Here is a 17,510-nt window from a genome sequence, read left to right on the forward strand (position 1 = left end):
CAGACAGACAGACAGACAGATAGCGGGAAGCGACTTTGTTTTATACTATGTAGTGATAAGTAAAAGGGAATGAATATAAACATATGATCAAATAGTTTTCAATTTAAACGAGATTCTCACATTTTGTATACACGCGCTATAAATAAATTACTTATATCAACTATTAAATTAAATAAGGTTTAACCATGAATTTCCTTTCTCCTGGAAACATAATTCATAGAACGTAATAATATAAGTCAATTACTGTGGTCTCTTGGCGTGAAAATTGCTTTCTACTAGGCATCAAGTGCTTCTAAATAACTGAGGGCCCGATTCGGATTTTGAACTAGACATCTATTAGATGTCTATTAGACATCACCAAGATACGACAACGATATTTTTAAGATCTAGCCTGTCAAATTTGACATTTGCGCGATTCTGGAGATACTCTTGAACGATTTCCACAAGATATTATTACGATATTTTAGCGTAAAAGTGACATTTGTTGCCCGAATTGACCTGCAAAAGAGAACTAGTTGAAATCTAAACTACAACGTATCTAGTACGTATCGTCTTCTCTAGTCTAGAACGGATCTTGTTTTCCGAATACCGCGGTAACCTTTGGTTCGACCTGATATACCTAGCATGAGGCAATAACTGAACCGACAAACGTGACAACCTCTACGACGCTTGTCAGTGTTGTCACTATCAAGGATGACTGTGCCTGGATGACTGGGCCTGCCCGGTCTAGCGTGAGTCATCCTTCACATCTGATAGTTGTGGTTTTATGTAGACGCAATTTGTGCAAATACCTACTTATTCATTAGGTACTTTCCAATCGTTGCCTTCGTATAAGAAAATATTCGCAGTATTTTTTTGTCATCTACCTAAATTAAGGTCCTAATCTGTAAATAAGCCCGTCTGTATTTTATGATACATTAATAAAGTCGTCGATGTAACTCAGTCACTCAGTAATAATATTTTAACAATCTAAGTGTACCCTAACAATTAATGGCAGTAGGCGAGTTCCGTAAGGCCAAGCTAAAAAAGCATACACAATTTATATCAAGTTTCCTTTGCCTTGACGTGGTACGAGTTATGGCTTCAAAGCTGTAATGTGAGATGTGATGTAATAATTAACTCTATGTTTGGTGGGAACTATCCATTGTTAACAATAAATATAAAAAAAAATTGCCATTATGGGATAAGATACTATCCATTTTATGCTCATTAAACTTATACTTATTAATAGATTGATTTCTCAAACCCAGCTACTAAATTAACTAAATACAAATGGTAAAACAGTGATTTCGACATTCAGGACATAACTAAAGTAATTTATTCAAACCCATACGATGAAAGACCTAATTTAAATTTTAATCGACCCCTACTTAGTAAGTTAGCAAAGTAGTGGGGGACGTAAAGCTCAAACATTGTGCCTACAAAATACACCCTGACTATAAAGTAATAACCAGCCTTCGTCCGCAAACACCAATTTGGGGGGTGGTGGAAGGCGTAAGCGGAAGCGGGAAACCTATATAGGTCATTTGCAATTTTTTTGTACCTTTCTCTAATTTTTTCTTAACATTCTGCGTTTCGTAACGAAAATTAACCATACAAAAATGCAAATTTGTATAGCTAACATTCGTAACGAAACTGAGAAAATTAAGAAAACTTAATCTCATCTTCCGGTTCCGGCCTTTGAAACGTAAACGTCACTGTATTGTCGCTCCGTAAAGAAATCATCGAAATAAATAGTTAAACTCTAAAGTTCTCGCAAAAACACTATCCCAATTGTTAATCCAAGTGCAATAAAGTGGTGAAAGTAATAGTTGGTGTGAAACATTGAAATTTACAAAGTTATAAGAAGAAGAAAACTGGTGCAATTTAGAGGTTAAGAGTTAACATAGACAAACGGAAGATCGTACTGTCAGTGTCAGTGCCAAATAACCTTCAACTGTCATTGCGAGTGTTGCCAGTGATAAAAGTTAAAATACCCGATTATTACTACCATTACGTTCCGTTTTACATAAGAAACATGGAGGCACAATTCGAAAAGTACTTCGCAAAAATGCAAAAAGAGATGCAGATTCAAACCGATTTAATAACTGCTAGGATAACGGATAAAATAGATGAAAAACTGAAACCTATAATAGAACAAAATGAAACATTAAAAAAGAAGGTGGAACAATTGGAGAAGAAAATAGAATTTATGGAGAATGAGAAAAGAAGCAACAATTTAATATTACACGGGCTACAAGAAGGGGAAAAGACCACAACAGAATTAATAAAAAATGTCCAAGAAAAGTTTCTGACAGAATTAAATATATCGATAGAAGCTGTAGACATAAACAAAATTTATCGTATCGGAAAAAACAAAAAAGGAGAGAAGCCTAGACCAACGCTCCTATCCTTTGTGAGTGGATGGAAGAAGATGGAAATACTAAAAAACAAGAGCAAGTCGAAGGAACTACAGCTCACGGAGGACTACTCTAAAGAAATTTTAGAAAAGAGGAAGGCATTAATACCACAACTTATTGAAGAAAGGAAAAAAGGAAATGTCGCCTACATTAGATACGATAAATTGATAATCCAAGACAACGCAAACACAAAAGACAGTAGAAAAAGAGAACTGTCCATTTCCCCATCAACTAACACGCAAGCAAAAAAACAACAAACCTCTACCTCATCAATGAATAACAAAACAAATGCATTTGATCTGATGAGAGCTAGATCTAGCTCAAACTCTTCTGATTATGTGAGGCAGCGGTCATCAAACGGACCGGAAGAATCAGCATAGCAACTAAAACAAACAACTAAAACATTAGGTCCCAACCCGGCTGGTCCCCGTGGGACGTCAGACCAACACCCTCCATCAAAGAAAAACAACTCCCGAATCAATAGAGAATCCAAACTCAACTGCCACAAACTGAACAAAACTATAAATATATGCACTTATAATGTAAGATCCCTGGCAACAACTACAAGGTTGCTAGAGCTAAACAATGCCATTAAAAAACTAAACTGGGATATCATAGGCCTAGCAGAAGTGAGAAAAATGGGAAGTGCCATAGAAGAACATAGCGACTACATCCTTTACTACATTGGAGAAACCAAAGGACATCACGGTGTCGGTTTTCTCGTGAAGAAAGTATATAAGACCCAAATAACAAGCTTCATAGGTATATCTGAAAGAGTTGCCTTACTGAAAATGAACTTAAATCATGGGCCGCTGTCATTGATTCAAGTATATGCTCCTACCGAAAGTGCGGAGGAAGAAAAAATTGAGAGATTTTATCAAGACCTGAAAAAAGCACTAGATATGGCAGACAAGACCTTCCTAATCATGGGCGACTTCAACGCGAAAATTGGCCAACCAGGACCTCACGAGAACCCAATATTGGGCAACTATGGATATGGACAACGAAACACAAGGGGTGAACGCTTGATAACATTTGCTCATGAGAATAAACTCTCGATACTGAATACATTCTTCAAGAAGAAAGAATCTAGAAAATGGACCTGGAGATCTCCAAATAATAAAATAACGAATGAAATTGATTTCATACTTAGCCCAAACCCCAAAGTAGTGACAAATATAGAGGTCCTCAACAAAATAAATTTCCCGTCAGACCATAGGATGCTGCGATGCTCTCTGAAAACAGAGCAATCCAAAATCAGTAGACGAAAATTTACATCTCTAACAAATAAACTGCAGACTGCTCAAGACAAAAAAATATATATACAAAATTTAAAAAGAAACATAGAAACTCTGAATGAAACCACTAAAAACAGGGAAAATGTACAAACCATTAGCAACACATTAGAAGAAATAATAATAAAAAGCATGAACGCAGCCAACATGACTGATAAAAATAGTAATAATAACAAAATTATCAGCGAACAAACGTTGAAGTTAATTGAGCGCCGGACAGAGCTGCTAGCTACAAAAAATAGGACAAGAGAAATTAAGAATGAACTCGGGGAACTATTCAAAAAAACAAGTAAAGCACTCAGAGAGGACTATGAGGTCTACCGAAAATCAGTAGTCGAGAGAAATATGTCAAAATTCCGTAGCACCAAGAGAGCATATAAAGACCTCTCATCTCATAAAAATTGGATACAGGGATTAAATGTTAATGGTGAATCAAGTGACAGAAATTGCATAATAAAACATGCAACAGCTTTCTACTCCCAACTATATAAACAGCCTATAGTTACAATACAGTATGAACAAAATAACCCTGCCCTACAAGTAATGGCACGAACATCAACAGTAAACCCAATAGACGCCAAGGAAGTATTGGAACATATCAAAAAATTAAAACCTGACAAGAGCCCAGGCCCGGACCAACTTACAAATGATGCCTTAAAATATGGAGCGCCAATATTAACTGAGCACCTTGTCAACATTTTCAACAGAGTATTGGAAGAGGAAAAAGTCCCTACACAATGGTGCCAATCCAACATCATATTGCTTTACAAGAAAGGAGACCCACTTGACATCAGCAATTACAGGCCAATCAGCCTACTTTCCTCAGTCTACAAGCTCTTCTCATCAATATTACTAAGCAGAATAGCACCAGATATTGACAAAAACCAGCCCATCGAACAAGCTGGCTTCCGGCCACAATACTCAACAATCGACCACATACATGCCATCGAACAAGTTGTAGAAAAATTCAAAGAATTCCGAAGACCACTGTATGTGGCGTTTGTGGACTACTCAAAAGCATTTGACAGCTTAATACACATATCTATATGGAACACGTTAAATAGCAACAAAATTAATGAAAAATACATCAACATCATAAAGAACATCTACTCCAACAGTGTCAGCAGGGTAAGACTAGAAAGGCTAGGAGAAGAATTCAAAATCGAAAAAGGTGTGAGGCAAGGAGACCCCCTCTCTCCAAAACTTTTTATAGCGGTGATGGAAGAAATATTTCAAAAACTTCAATGGGAAAAGGAAGGCATATGGATATCAAACAAAAAACTAACACATTTGAGGTTTGCGGACGATATAGTTCTATTCGGTGATACTGCTAAAGGTATAGAAACAATGTTAAACAGTCTAAATTCAGAGAGCCAAAAAGTGGGCCTCCATATGAACGCGTCTAAAACCAAAGTTATGACGAACAGCCACAAAAAAAACATAACTGTAGAAGGAAAACCAATAGAATACGTGGACAACTATGTATACTTAGGAAAAATGATTTCGTTTGACCCCAATAGCAACGTAAACGAGGTGGACAGGAGGATAAACATAGCCTGGAGAAAATACTGGTCACATAAAGAAATCCTAAAAGGAAATTATAGTCTAAAAATAAAGAAAATAGTTATGGATTCCTGCATCCTCCCCAGTTTAACCTACGGATGCCAGACATGGGTCTTCACCGAGAAAGTTAAAGAAAAAATCTTAGCATGCCAACATGCAATGGAAAGAAGCCTATTGAAACTAAGAAGAATAGACAAAGTAAGAAACACAGATATCCGGATGAAAACAAAACTGACAGATGCACTACAGTTTAGTTTAAGACAAAAATGGAGGTGGGCTGGACATTTGGCTAGATACAAAGACAAAAGGTGGACTATTCAAACAACCAAATGGAAAGGCCCACTGGGCAAACGAAACTCAGGAAAACAAAGAAAACGATGGGTTGACGACATCATAGCAATTGCAGGAAAGACTTGGGAGAATAATGCTACCGACAAAGAGAAATGGAAAAAGATGGAGGAGGCTTTTACCCTTAAGGGATCACACATCGTGTAAACATAACAAAAGAACAGTCAATTTTTAAAACAGATGTGCGAGAAATGAAGCTATAATAATAATAATAAAAATCTCATCTTTTTGCATTTTTGTATGGATAATTTTCGTTACGAAACTGAGAATGTTAAGAAAAAATTAGACAAAGGTACAAAAAAATTGCAAATGACCCCTATACGTATACATTTAAATTGTAGCTGTACCTATGACCTTTTTTAAGAAGGACGGATGTAAAGCACGGTTATTGGTTTTGCACACAAAGAAAACAGAACAAATGGTTATAGGATGTCCAGGTGGTGAAGGATGACTCAAAAATAAAGCAAATATTCTATTAGAAATACAACACAATCAACAAACACAACACAAGCAACAGAAGTACATAACGGGTGGGTACTTAAGTACCTACTGGTTACCTTTACCGTGAACCATGTTATAGGTACGCAGATTATATGTACAGTCAGTAGCAATAGTTTCTAAGCGAGCGAGGTGTGCAGAATTACCTTGACGCGCTCTTATTCTCTTCACAGTTGCCTCAAGATCATTTTGAACACCTCGCCCGCTTAGTAACTATTGCTGCTGACTGTAGCATTTTTCAAACAGATTGGGTATGGTGACATATTAGTATGTCATCTCCATACAATTCATAACCTTAAAATGCAAAATGTCGAAAAATTGTATTCAAATGAGATGGCATCTGACACCGTATTGAACCTGTTTGAAAAATATATACCATATGTGATGTTAATTACGAAATTCGTCAAGACAATCAAGTTCATCTACAATCGAGCAATTACCTAAGAACCACCAACGTAATTCATACCTAATACGCAACATCGCCACTGAAATTTATGTTTTTATAATTTTATGATTCGCATTAGTATTCAGACCTGTCGCAGTAAACCATCAAAGCTGAATTCGAAAGTACAATAAAATTGTTCAAAACTAGTTGTTTCGCAAAGTTACGGATGATTGAGGCTGATTCGTTTATCAGTTAATCGTATCACCACCAGTCATGCAAATAACCTATTTGAATTTATAATTGCATGAATACTTTTATATTTGCATACCATCGACGTTTGTGTTTGACTTTATTTGTGTCGGAAGCTTAGATAATTTGTTTTATCCGAAATATATGAACATGAAACTTATATTGTAGTTAATTATAAAATTAGAGTGATAGTTTTCACATCAAAAACCAGTGTAAAAAAGTGGTTAGCTGAGCGTAGTGATACGTATCCCAGTGATACGTATCGTATGGAAATTTCCCTTTATGAAAAATTCGCATTCCCCACAAGGAATTAATTTTCCGGGAAAAATAACAATAATCCCTGTAATGTTTCCCAACGGAACATTGAATTTTTACTTACACCTGCAATTCACTGAGCGGTAGTAAGTAGAGTCCGTCTAAGATAACTTTTTGCTCCGCATTGAACAGAACAAAGTTAAGAGTCTCTATAAACGTCACATTTATATAGAAATTTGACATTAATGATAACATTTCTCCACTTTGTTATTGCAAATACTATGCAGAGTTAGCTTAGTCCGTCTCTAATCTAGTGTTGAGTCGCTCACTCGTGAGGCACCTCATTTGTACCACTCATTTTGTTAATTTGTCGCAGTACTTCGTACCGCAGAAATGTCTTACTTCATTCCTCTATTCATTTTACTCATTTACTCGCGCGCATCACAAACACCTCTTGCCACACAAATCATTCACACACTTCAAATTTCAAAAAAAAAACTCTTATACGTTCAAATTCATTCGCGAGTCTCGCGACCGTCAAAACTCACACACTCCTCACAACTCGCAACAGAGTCCCTGGATCGCGCGAAGCGCTAGGTGCTCGCCTGCTCGCCGACACTCAAAACTCAAATGTCTCAAATGAAGAAATGAGTAATGATCCACACTGTCAACTGCCGAACTACAAACCTTATTGCAACGACAAAAGGTCCACCGAGAAATGCGTTGAGTTTGTACCACTCACCGCCTCTCTGTGACATGAACCCCTCAAAAATCCTTTCAAAATGAAACAATGAATTAGAAATACCCAAAAAGGGAGTGAGACCGACACGCGACGTACTTCAATATCGCTTCGCGTCACCACCGAAAATACGTTAACAATTAAACACGAAAGACTACAAGCGTAAGCGCAGCAAGCTTTCATACATCTTAAAAAAAATGTCGCTGTTGGAATTAATGGAATAGTTGACGCTGAAAATATGCTAGTACCTCACCTCATTTGAAGTAAGACATTGTAACACCTAATTTTAGAAAATGAGGTACTCATAAAAACTCATTTTAAATTGATGTCCTACCCATCACTACTCTAATCGATACCATGAAATAGCTGGCGCTTACGATTTTACAACAATTTACTAGGTATTGCACATGATAACAATATAGCTACATTTTCCAATATGATGGTCCGAATTGTCTAGATAAAACTAGACAATGTTTTAAGTAACATTCCTGGCAGCATTTGGTAATGTGTCAAACATATAGGGAAATCCTAGTAACTTTTCATTAAATATTTTCATCATAAGCAGTGATCGGAATAGGCAGAGTATATTTACCTACACTTGGTAGAACAAAGTCATGAAGTGGAGACTTCCTTGCGCTATTATTTTTTTCCGGGACTTCCCGGATTTAAAATTCGGTAAAATAAATAAAATCTCATAATGTATCCCCAATGTACGTAAAATTAAATAGTAACCACAACACTACAAGTTTGTACTAGTTTACGATAATATAACATTATTGTATTTATATTATTTCAAACTTGTCCGTCTCTTTTACGCCAATACCAGCTGTGTTTAAGTGAAAGAGATAGAAATAACAGTATTACTATCTACTATGTTAATTGTAAGTACTTTCCATTGTTATCGTCTAGAAGACAAAGCAGATGTCGTTATCACTTATCGCTGTTACCTGCAACCCTTTTTATGCATTAAATAGAAAGTTGACATCAGTTTCTTACTATCCCTTGTCGAGTACGTACGGAAGTGTAGATACTGTGTTTTTTGGATATTTGACATTTGCTTGTTTACTGGAATTTCGCCTGCTATACTTGATTACACACGGCCTGAACTCGGACACCGATTTTGCTTTGATTGGATTTGGCGATTACTGGATACTGAAAACACCACGGATACTGCAAAACTACCAAGTTTCAAGGTAAGATAATGTATTTATTATTTAACATTTTTATCCTTTTCATTGTATAATCGAAAGTAAGAAAATAAAGGCTGAAATATAATTATGGTCACGAACTATGACTATTGACTTGGGTCACTTGCCTATGTTCATAATTTGGCCGTGTAATGTATTAAACCTACATACATACATTATTACAAGTGCGGGTAGTTCTAAAAACTCGTATAGCTAGAAAATGTTGACACAACTCCCTACCCGTATGCCTCTGACCACGGACGTAATGTGACATCCGAAACCTTGGGCCAAATATTAAATATAAGTGTTACGCGATTAAGTCCCGTTTTCATTTAATAATAGGTATGTGTGAAAATGGTGTTAGTTTAAATCAATATAATAATTTTGTATTTGTAGATTGAGTTGCAATGTTATTTATATTTAGACTTAATAAAATAATAATAACTTTGTACATAAAGAGAGTTTATTAAAAATAAATATAGAAGAATCCGTTTATTTATTTTATGCCTATTTATTGTATTGAAGCAGTTTGCATTGTTTTTTGTATTATTCAGAACAATATTAATTATTCGGTAAGTTCCCGGGACTTTAGTCCCGCAAAAAATTTTTGTCGTAAGGAAGTCTCCACTTTTTATCTATGTTCTACCAAGTGTAGGTAAATATACTCTGCCTATTCCGATCACTGATCATAAGATATGCGGAAGTTTCGGGTTATAAGCGTATCTTTCGAGTTTAAATTGATTAATATACGGACAATATTATATATAACTAGGAAACAAATTTATTTATTTTTATTAAATATTTTGAATTGCGGTATTTTAATAAATTACCTACATACTTACAAAGGTTACTGTGTTTTTAAAGTGAAAACTTCTTTAGCGGCGCTGGACACTTTTTGAGGTGGGGAAAAAATGATAAACTCGAGACAGCGTAAGGCGATCACGTGACCGTAAGGGGCGTAAGGCGATCACGTGACCGTAAGCCCCGTAAGGTGGCCACTTATAATTTAAATGTCATTTAAATCAATAAAGAAAATCTGACATTTATGTTGCGGACTCCTTTTCAAGAATCTTTACCTATGTTCAAATAATTTGACGTTGGCATGGCAGTATGTAAATAAACATGTCAATGAAAAAGTGTGATCTTATTTGAGAATAATAATAATATATAATAATAAATAGAATACCTCCGCTAAACGTATGTATCGTGTTACCGAGCGTCGGTAACATAGTGAGGTGAGTTTTCACTTCTATCGGCACTCCTGGAGTGCAACCGTTGTTGCTTGTTTTTTTCTATCCGCTTACATTATCAAATTTTATGTAAACACTAATTTTTTTATCTTTGTTTACATGCATATAAGTTCATAATTCCTTCGTAAAACATGCCTATAATTATCTGTTTTAATATAATGTATAATACAGAAAAATCGCTGTCGCTTGTAGCAAACCCACTATACGTTATCCTCCATACCATCTCTATCCGATTAATCGTAATAAACCATCGTGGATTCGCATATAAATTTGCATAATTAATATAACTAATTAATGCTGAAAAACATTGCACTCGGTAATAATAGTGTGGGACTTGGTTTTCAAACGATTACAGCTTTTTTTAACCGAGAAAGTGGATTCCTTAGAGAGTTGCATTTGTAATTATTGGGGTCCGTCTAACGGTTTGTTGGCATGAAAGTATCGGAATGAGACGTTCAGTTTATTGATCAGGCATTTCGTTAATTCGTATCACTACGAGTTAATAATATGCGTAATTGTAACATTTCATTTTACGATAACATAGAAGAGAGGGAGGTAGGTTCATACTGTGTAGATTAAATACCCAACTAACATTAGGCGCTAAATATAAGAGGTAAAAGAGATCTATATAACCGTTCGATCGCTCCTTTAGTTCTATTGATGTTCTAAAAATAGGAGTTATAGCCGGCTATAACCCCGTAATATCCCCGGATTGGGCACAAATTTTAACACCTGAGGTTGCAAAACGACGCTACAATAGAGAAATAAGAGGTAGAAGAGCGCTAAAGTAGTGCTGTAATAGCGTTGATTAAGTACTTAGGGTTTGAAAGGGTGCCAAATAAGCGACTACTAACTATTTGAGTACTAGTGTAGGGCCATATAGATGATATTTTCAGCTTTAGATGGTATATTAGCATTCAAAGTCAATATTTGTAACACCCAAGAAGGTAATTGCGCATTTTTTCCTTAGCCCATATCTGCTTTGGTTGCAATGTTTCCATTTTGTATTATTATTCGTAAGCTTGCACTGTGACAGCTTGAAGTGAAACGTAATGGCGGATAAATAAAAACAAATAATTATTTTCGTTCACTGATTCGATAGCCGGCTTTATCTGCGGATTTATGATAGCGAATTTAATTACACTGTCAATAACTATATGTATTGCTAACAAAATTTTAAAGGGCCTCTGATCCTTTGCATATTTATCATAATATAATATTGTTTTATTGGTGGTCCACCGTATTTAATTTTCGAAAAATTACACAATATACGTGAAGTCCGGTTTTAAATATAACAATACTAACGTTAGGTCAATATTGAGTAAAAGTATCGATTTTTAGGGTTCCGTAGCCAAATGGCAAAAAACGGAACCCTTATAGATTCGTCATGTCTGTCTGTCTGTCTGTCCGTCTGTCCGTCCGTATGTCACAGCCACTTTTTTGCGAAACTATAAGAACTATACTGTTGAAACTTGGTAAGAAGATGTATTCTGTGAACCGCATAAAGATTTTCACACATAAATAGAAAAAAAAAATTGTGGGGTTCCCCATACTTAGAACTGATACTCAAAAAAATTTTTTTCATCAAACCCATACGTGTGGGGTATCTATGGATAGTTCTTCAAAAATTATATTGAGGTTTCTAATATCATTTTTTTCTAAACTGAATAGTTTGCGCGAGACACACTTCCAAAGTGGTAAAATGTGTGTGTCCCCCCCCTGTAACTTCTAAAATAAGAGAATGATAAAACTAAAAAAAATATATGATATACATTACCATACAAATTTCCACCGAAAATTGGTTTGAACAAGATCTAGTAAGTAGTTTTTTTTTAATACGTCATAAATCCCCTAAATACGGAACCCTTCATGGGCGAGTCCGACTCGCACTTGGCCGCTTTTATTAGGTATTTACGTTCTAATTAATAGTTTTTGTTTTGCTTATTGATTCATCGGTCATCTTAACATGGCGCTATAGCCTTAGGTTGTAAGTAAGACTCTAATAACAGTATAAGATGTACTAAGGTATTGAATAACGCTCGTCTGCGACTACATGACAAGATAAGATAAGATAAAAGATAGTTTATTCAAGTAGGCATAATTACAATGCGCTTATGAACGTCAAATAAAGCTAGGTAGACCGGCTCCAACCCTACACCTCTGCCCCGAGAAGATTTAAATCCCCCCTCAATTGGAGGAGGGTATCCCAATATGGGACCGGCAACAAACTCGGCGGGACACATCTTTTCAAAAATAATTACATCTTATAATTAACATGCATTACGAGAAAATAAGGGAAAAAATACAATTTAAATTACTATAGAATTCATGCAATTATACACATAAGGTGTAATAGAAATTTGATTTAGAAAATATACATATGTACATGGAATCATACAAAATCGTAGCTCTTTCAGAAAACATATCAAATTCTTACAAAAGGAAAAGAAAATAAAGTTATTAAAAGAAATGGGAAAACATATTATATAAATCTGATTGATTATTATTAATTACCAACATATAATATTTGATGTGCTTTCCTGCTTACCTGAGCTGTGTCACCTATAACTCTATACATAATACAATGTTTTTAATTGCTACTACTTTTTATTAGTTAGTTTCTGGTTTGGACCATGCATGTTTGTCTGTCAAGTAGTCCTCGACTCTGTAATAAGCTTTTAACATCAATGACTTTTTTAAGTAATTCTTAAGAGCTGGAAAGGGTAATCTTAAAGCATCCTCAGGTAACTTGTTATAAAAATGAATGCATTGCCCAACGAATGACTTTTGTACTTTACGGACACGAAACTTTCTGATAGCAAGCTTATTTCTATTTCTAGTGTTAAAGTTATGGACATCAGAATTCTTAGTGAAGGAGTCTAGATTCTTAATAACATAAATAATACTATCATATATGTATTGGGAAGCTACAGTTAAAATATTAATTTCTTTGAAAAGTTCTCTTAATGATTGACCTATAATAGTGACTCATAACTTCTCTTTTCGACTGTAAGTGATACAAGAGTTAAGTAGCGATTGCGATACACGGAGCTATAAAAGACTTTTTATCGCCTGTTTAGAACCTTAAGTGAAATTTGCAGCTGCTTATTACTAATATAGATGTTAAGATGGTAGAAGTCACTTTGAGCTATAACACTAGCTGCTTAAGATGCATTATAGCGGCCAAAACGGCTACTGTGGATCTTAAAGCTATAAATGGACCTCTTAAAGACCTTAATGTCACCAGAGCCTGTAAGCTTAGGATATGTAGCTATTCTACAGCCGTTTTATGTCTTTTGGTGATATGTCGATGGTGAAGTGTCGCCTAATTGTTTGTTGGGTAACTAAATAGGTACCTATGTTTTAGAAGTTTTGTTATACATTTATTATGCCATCAGAGAAATCGATAAAACAACTATTTTCAACCCTAAAGAATAAAATTGTAAAATGTTGAGAATTATTGTAAAACTAGCAAAAAGCAGAGCTTTGTAAGGGCTCGCGGAGTTACCTAAACGTACCGGACCGCGAATTTGATCCAATCCAAGGCTTGTTTCATGTTCGATCGAGTGGGTACCTACGTAATAAGTCCGTTAAGGACGCAGCTATAAGTGAGAACAAGAAAGAAATATACTAACCGGGCCCCGGTTGCTGTCCGGTACGCCTGTCTGTTACAGCTTTTACTTTGTCCATTAAAAATGTGTCCAGACGACAAAATCATCATCACGTAATTATACAATTTCATAAGCGCTTATTACATCCTACACGGTCGCCCAGTACTTACTTTTTGTAAAGAAGCCAACTGGCTTTCCTACATAATGTTGGGTCAGCCAGCCAATGTCCTTGAATTTATTTTTGCGTCCACACCACAAAATTGACCGAAAAACTATCCCGTCTGGACACCTACTGGCGGTAATCACGCTGCTCCGCACATAAACACAGTTCCACTAGGTACAGCCAGGGTTCAGCATCAGCTCTATCTTGGGTACTGCTCTTCTATTAAGTGTTCATTAAGACGTGTCAGATGACCAAAACAGCGTGTGCCTATGTTGCACCAAACCTGAATTCCACTAGGTACAGCCAGGGTTCAGCATCAGCTCTATCTTGGGTACTGCTATCCCAAGTACTCATCATGACGCGTCGGATGTCCAAAACAGCGTGTGTCTATGTTGCATCAAACCTGAGTTCCACTAGGTGTACCTAGTGGCTGTAGCCAAGGTTCAGCATTAGCTCTATCTTCTGTACTACTTTCTTAAGAGTACTCATCAACAAGTTGCATGACCAAAACAGCGTGTGCCTATGTTGTATAAAACCCGAGCTCCACTAGGTACTGTCAGGATTCAGCATCAGCTATCTTGGGTACTGGTATACCCAGTGATCACATGACGAGTCGGATATCCAAAACAGCGTGTGTCTATATATGTTGCACCAAACCCGAGCTCCACTAGGTACTGTCAGGTTTCAGCATCAGCTCTATCTTGGGTACTACTCTCCTAAGTGCTCATCAAGATGAGTCGGATGACTAAAATATAATGTGCCTTTGTTGCACCAAACCTGAGTTCCATTAGGAACTGCCAGGGTTCTGGGTCATTTTGTTGAACTGCACGCCGATGTTGCAATTGGCGTGCAGTCGGCGTGCAGTTTCCATACAAGTTGCAGTCGTGTATCGGCCCTAAGTCACTGAACTATAACTATGTTCAGTGACTTAGGGCCGATACGATACACGACTTAACTAACGACTTAACGACTAACTTTGTATTAATATGCTTATCTTTATTTATAATTTTAGCAGTTCCAAGCAATAGTAACACTAAAGGGTCATTCTCTCATTTCGTGCAAATCGGTGAGATTCTCTCGATTTGTAATTTTTCTTTTAAATGGTAAACTTTTGGGTTTCGTCAATTTGTGGATTCATTTATTAACATTTTTCTGCTAAAGGCACCTTTGTAACCTTATTACTTTTCATTTAATAAGGCTACTGGTAATGAACTACGCGCTGGTAATGAAATCGGCCGAGATGGTAATTTTATCTGTGGACGGTAATGAAACAAACTTATGAAATCGAACATAAAAAAACTGTATTTCAAGAAAATTAACACCAATTAAAATCGACAATATTAAAAACATGTGTCTTAAGCACTGTGGAGATGATCAAACCGACTTAACATACACTTGGGGTTGACAATCTCAACTTATAATGTTCAAGCTAGATGGTACATTTACCATTTACTTATCATCATTATAAGTCGAGATTGTCAACCCCAAGTGTTTGTTAAGTCGGTTTGAACATCTGCGCACCATATCACATAAAACGTAGTTTTCAAATTTTCAAAAATTAGCATAGACAAAATATATTTAAATCATTCGCGTTTTGTACCTATGTAATTTATTTTTATCGTTTTAACCCTATAGTGTGGGGTGTCGTTGGATAGGTCTTTAAAAATAAATAGGAGTTTGCAAACAACATTTTTTGTTAAAGTGAATCATTTCGGAAATAATAATTTAGAAAGAACAAAAAACGGTTATTCCTTCTAACTTTTAAAAAATCGATCCAAAAATATGAAAAAAAAAAATCATAAAAATAGTGCTTAATAAACTCATTCAAACAAAATTAAAGCAAACTTGATAAGTTAAGCCGTTTATGAGTTATCGCTAAAAGTCTTCCCTTCTTATTTTATTTAAAAGCCTGGCAACCCTTATTTGTGATCGGATTTTCGCAAGCAACCCTATAACCACATAATAGTGACCGGGAAAAGATAGGCAACCTAGTTGATTTATATTGTACAAGTTGTATACTTTCCATTGGAACTTATTTTGTTTGTCAGACAGATCGGTAAAATTTGAAAAAAAAAATTTTTTTTTCAAAAAATAATTAAAAATAGTCATATTTCTTTAAGCAACCCTATTTATTTATGTTCAGGAACATATTTTCTTTCATAATATGTAAGTTTCATCCGTCAGACATATCGGTGAAGGTCGACCATCTTAGACTACAAAGGCTCCCCTATTATCATATACAGTTTTAAATGTTTATAACAGCGTAGTATTTATAATTACTAAGCCTCTTTTCATTAAATGCACTGCCTCGAATATATTATCATTACCTTCTTAAGTCATTCATTACCTTCCCCAGTAAAATTGGAAGGAAAAGAAGTGAATGAAACCGATATGAATGAAGTTTTGGAAGTTTTTGTCGCCTACATCAGTTGGCATCAGACCTTAATTTTGCAGAATAAACCATCTGAAAGGCGACACTAAAACACTTCATTACGTATAATTATAATAATGTACACTTGCTACTTACTGTATAAATCACGCGATGGCGATGAAGACTATCGAGAACCACACTCCTTCCCGACCCGAGAGATCGTATATATTTTCGCTAACAGTGGCACACGGGCATCCGCTACGAGATCATGCGGCCAACTGACTGACGAACAATGTGTTGCATCGGCGGTAGGCGCTATATACCCTCGCTATGTAGCAAAATATAGCTAATCTATTTCTCGCGTCGGTAATGAAGAAATTACTTGAACCATACACTTATAAGGCTGTATAGTTTTTATTATTTATTTCTAGCTTCTAATATTATACGATTTAAAACATAACTAAATAAGTCATTTATTGCACAAACAACGAATTTTCTATTTGTAGTATCTTAAGGTTAAAATGTAGGTCAAAGTTATATCTTCACGCGTTACATATAGAGATGAATGAAAAAATTGGGTGTTAATTGTACATATAAAGAAAATACTAACTTTTTTAGAATTGTTCATTGGAGATACATATACTTTAGGCCCTATGTTACAACCTTGCATTAACAGATATTCGAAAACGCCACCACATTTTTGGTAAATTTCCGAAAACACCGATTTGCACGAAATGCGAGAACGACCCTAAAGGCGCCATTCATTAATTACGTAAGACAATTTTTGCCAGTTTTTACCCCCTCCCTCCCCTATGTAAGAAATAATAAGAATAGGATGACCATCTCCCCCTCTCACCCCTGACCAAAAAATGAGTAGGTACACGTTTGGTTTGATTTAGTGTTTATTTTACAAAAATATATTTTTATGAATGTTTATTTGTACCTGTACAAAGGTACTTGAGCTCATTTACGCTAACTCTGCACCGTGTTTGATAGCATAGTGTGGAAGTATTATTATTATTTGAAAACGTTATAACTTCATAGAAATTAAAAAAAATCGCATCTTTGTGATCTTACGTAAGAACTATAAAAACCCCCTCCCACCCCCTTATAAGAAAAAATAAGATATTGTTCGATCCCCCTCCACCCCAAAATCGTCTTACGTAATAAATGAATGGCGCCAAAACTGTTTCTCGA

General features: G+C 35.6%; 2 protein-coding genes across 2 annotated transcripts in view; one reads left to right on the plus strand and one right to left on the minus strand.

Moving 5' to 3' along the window:
- The window catches only part of LOC134648317 (aryl hydrocarbon receptor), a 158,684-nt gene that overhangs the window by 98,222 nt on the left and 42,952 nt on the right, over positions 1 to 17,510 (minus strand). The gene's annotated exons all lie outside the window — the stretch shown is intronic.
- On the plus strand, positions 1,861 to 2,852 carry LOC134653153 (uncharacterized). Its single transcript, XM_063508493.1, has one exon. It carries the CDS (start codon positions 2,018 to 2,020, stop codon positions 2,777 to 2,779), a length of 762 nt encoding a protein of 253 aa, XP_063364563.1. The 5' UTR covers positions 1,861 to 2,017; the 3' UTR covers positions 2,780 to 2,852.

This window comes from Cydia amplana, chromosome 1 (assembly GCF_948474715.1).
Source record: "Cydia amplana chromosome 1, ilCydAmpl1.1, whole genome shotgun sequence".
NCBI classification, from domain to species: Eukaryota; Metazoa; Arthropoda; class Insecta; order Lepidoptera; family Tortricidae; genus Cydia; species Cydia amplana.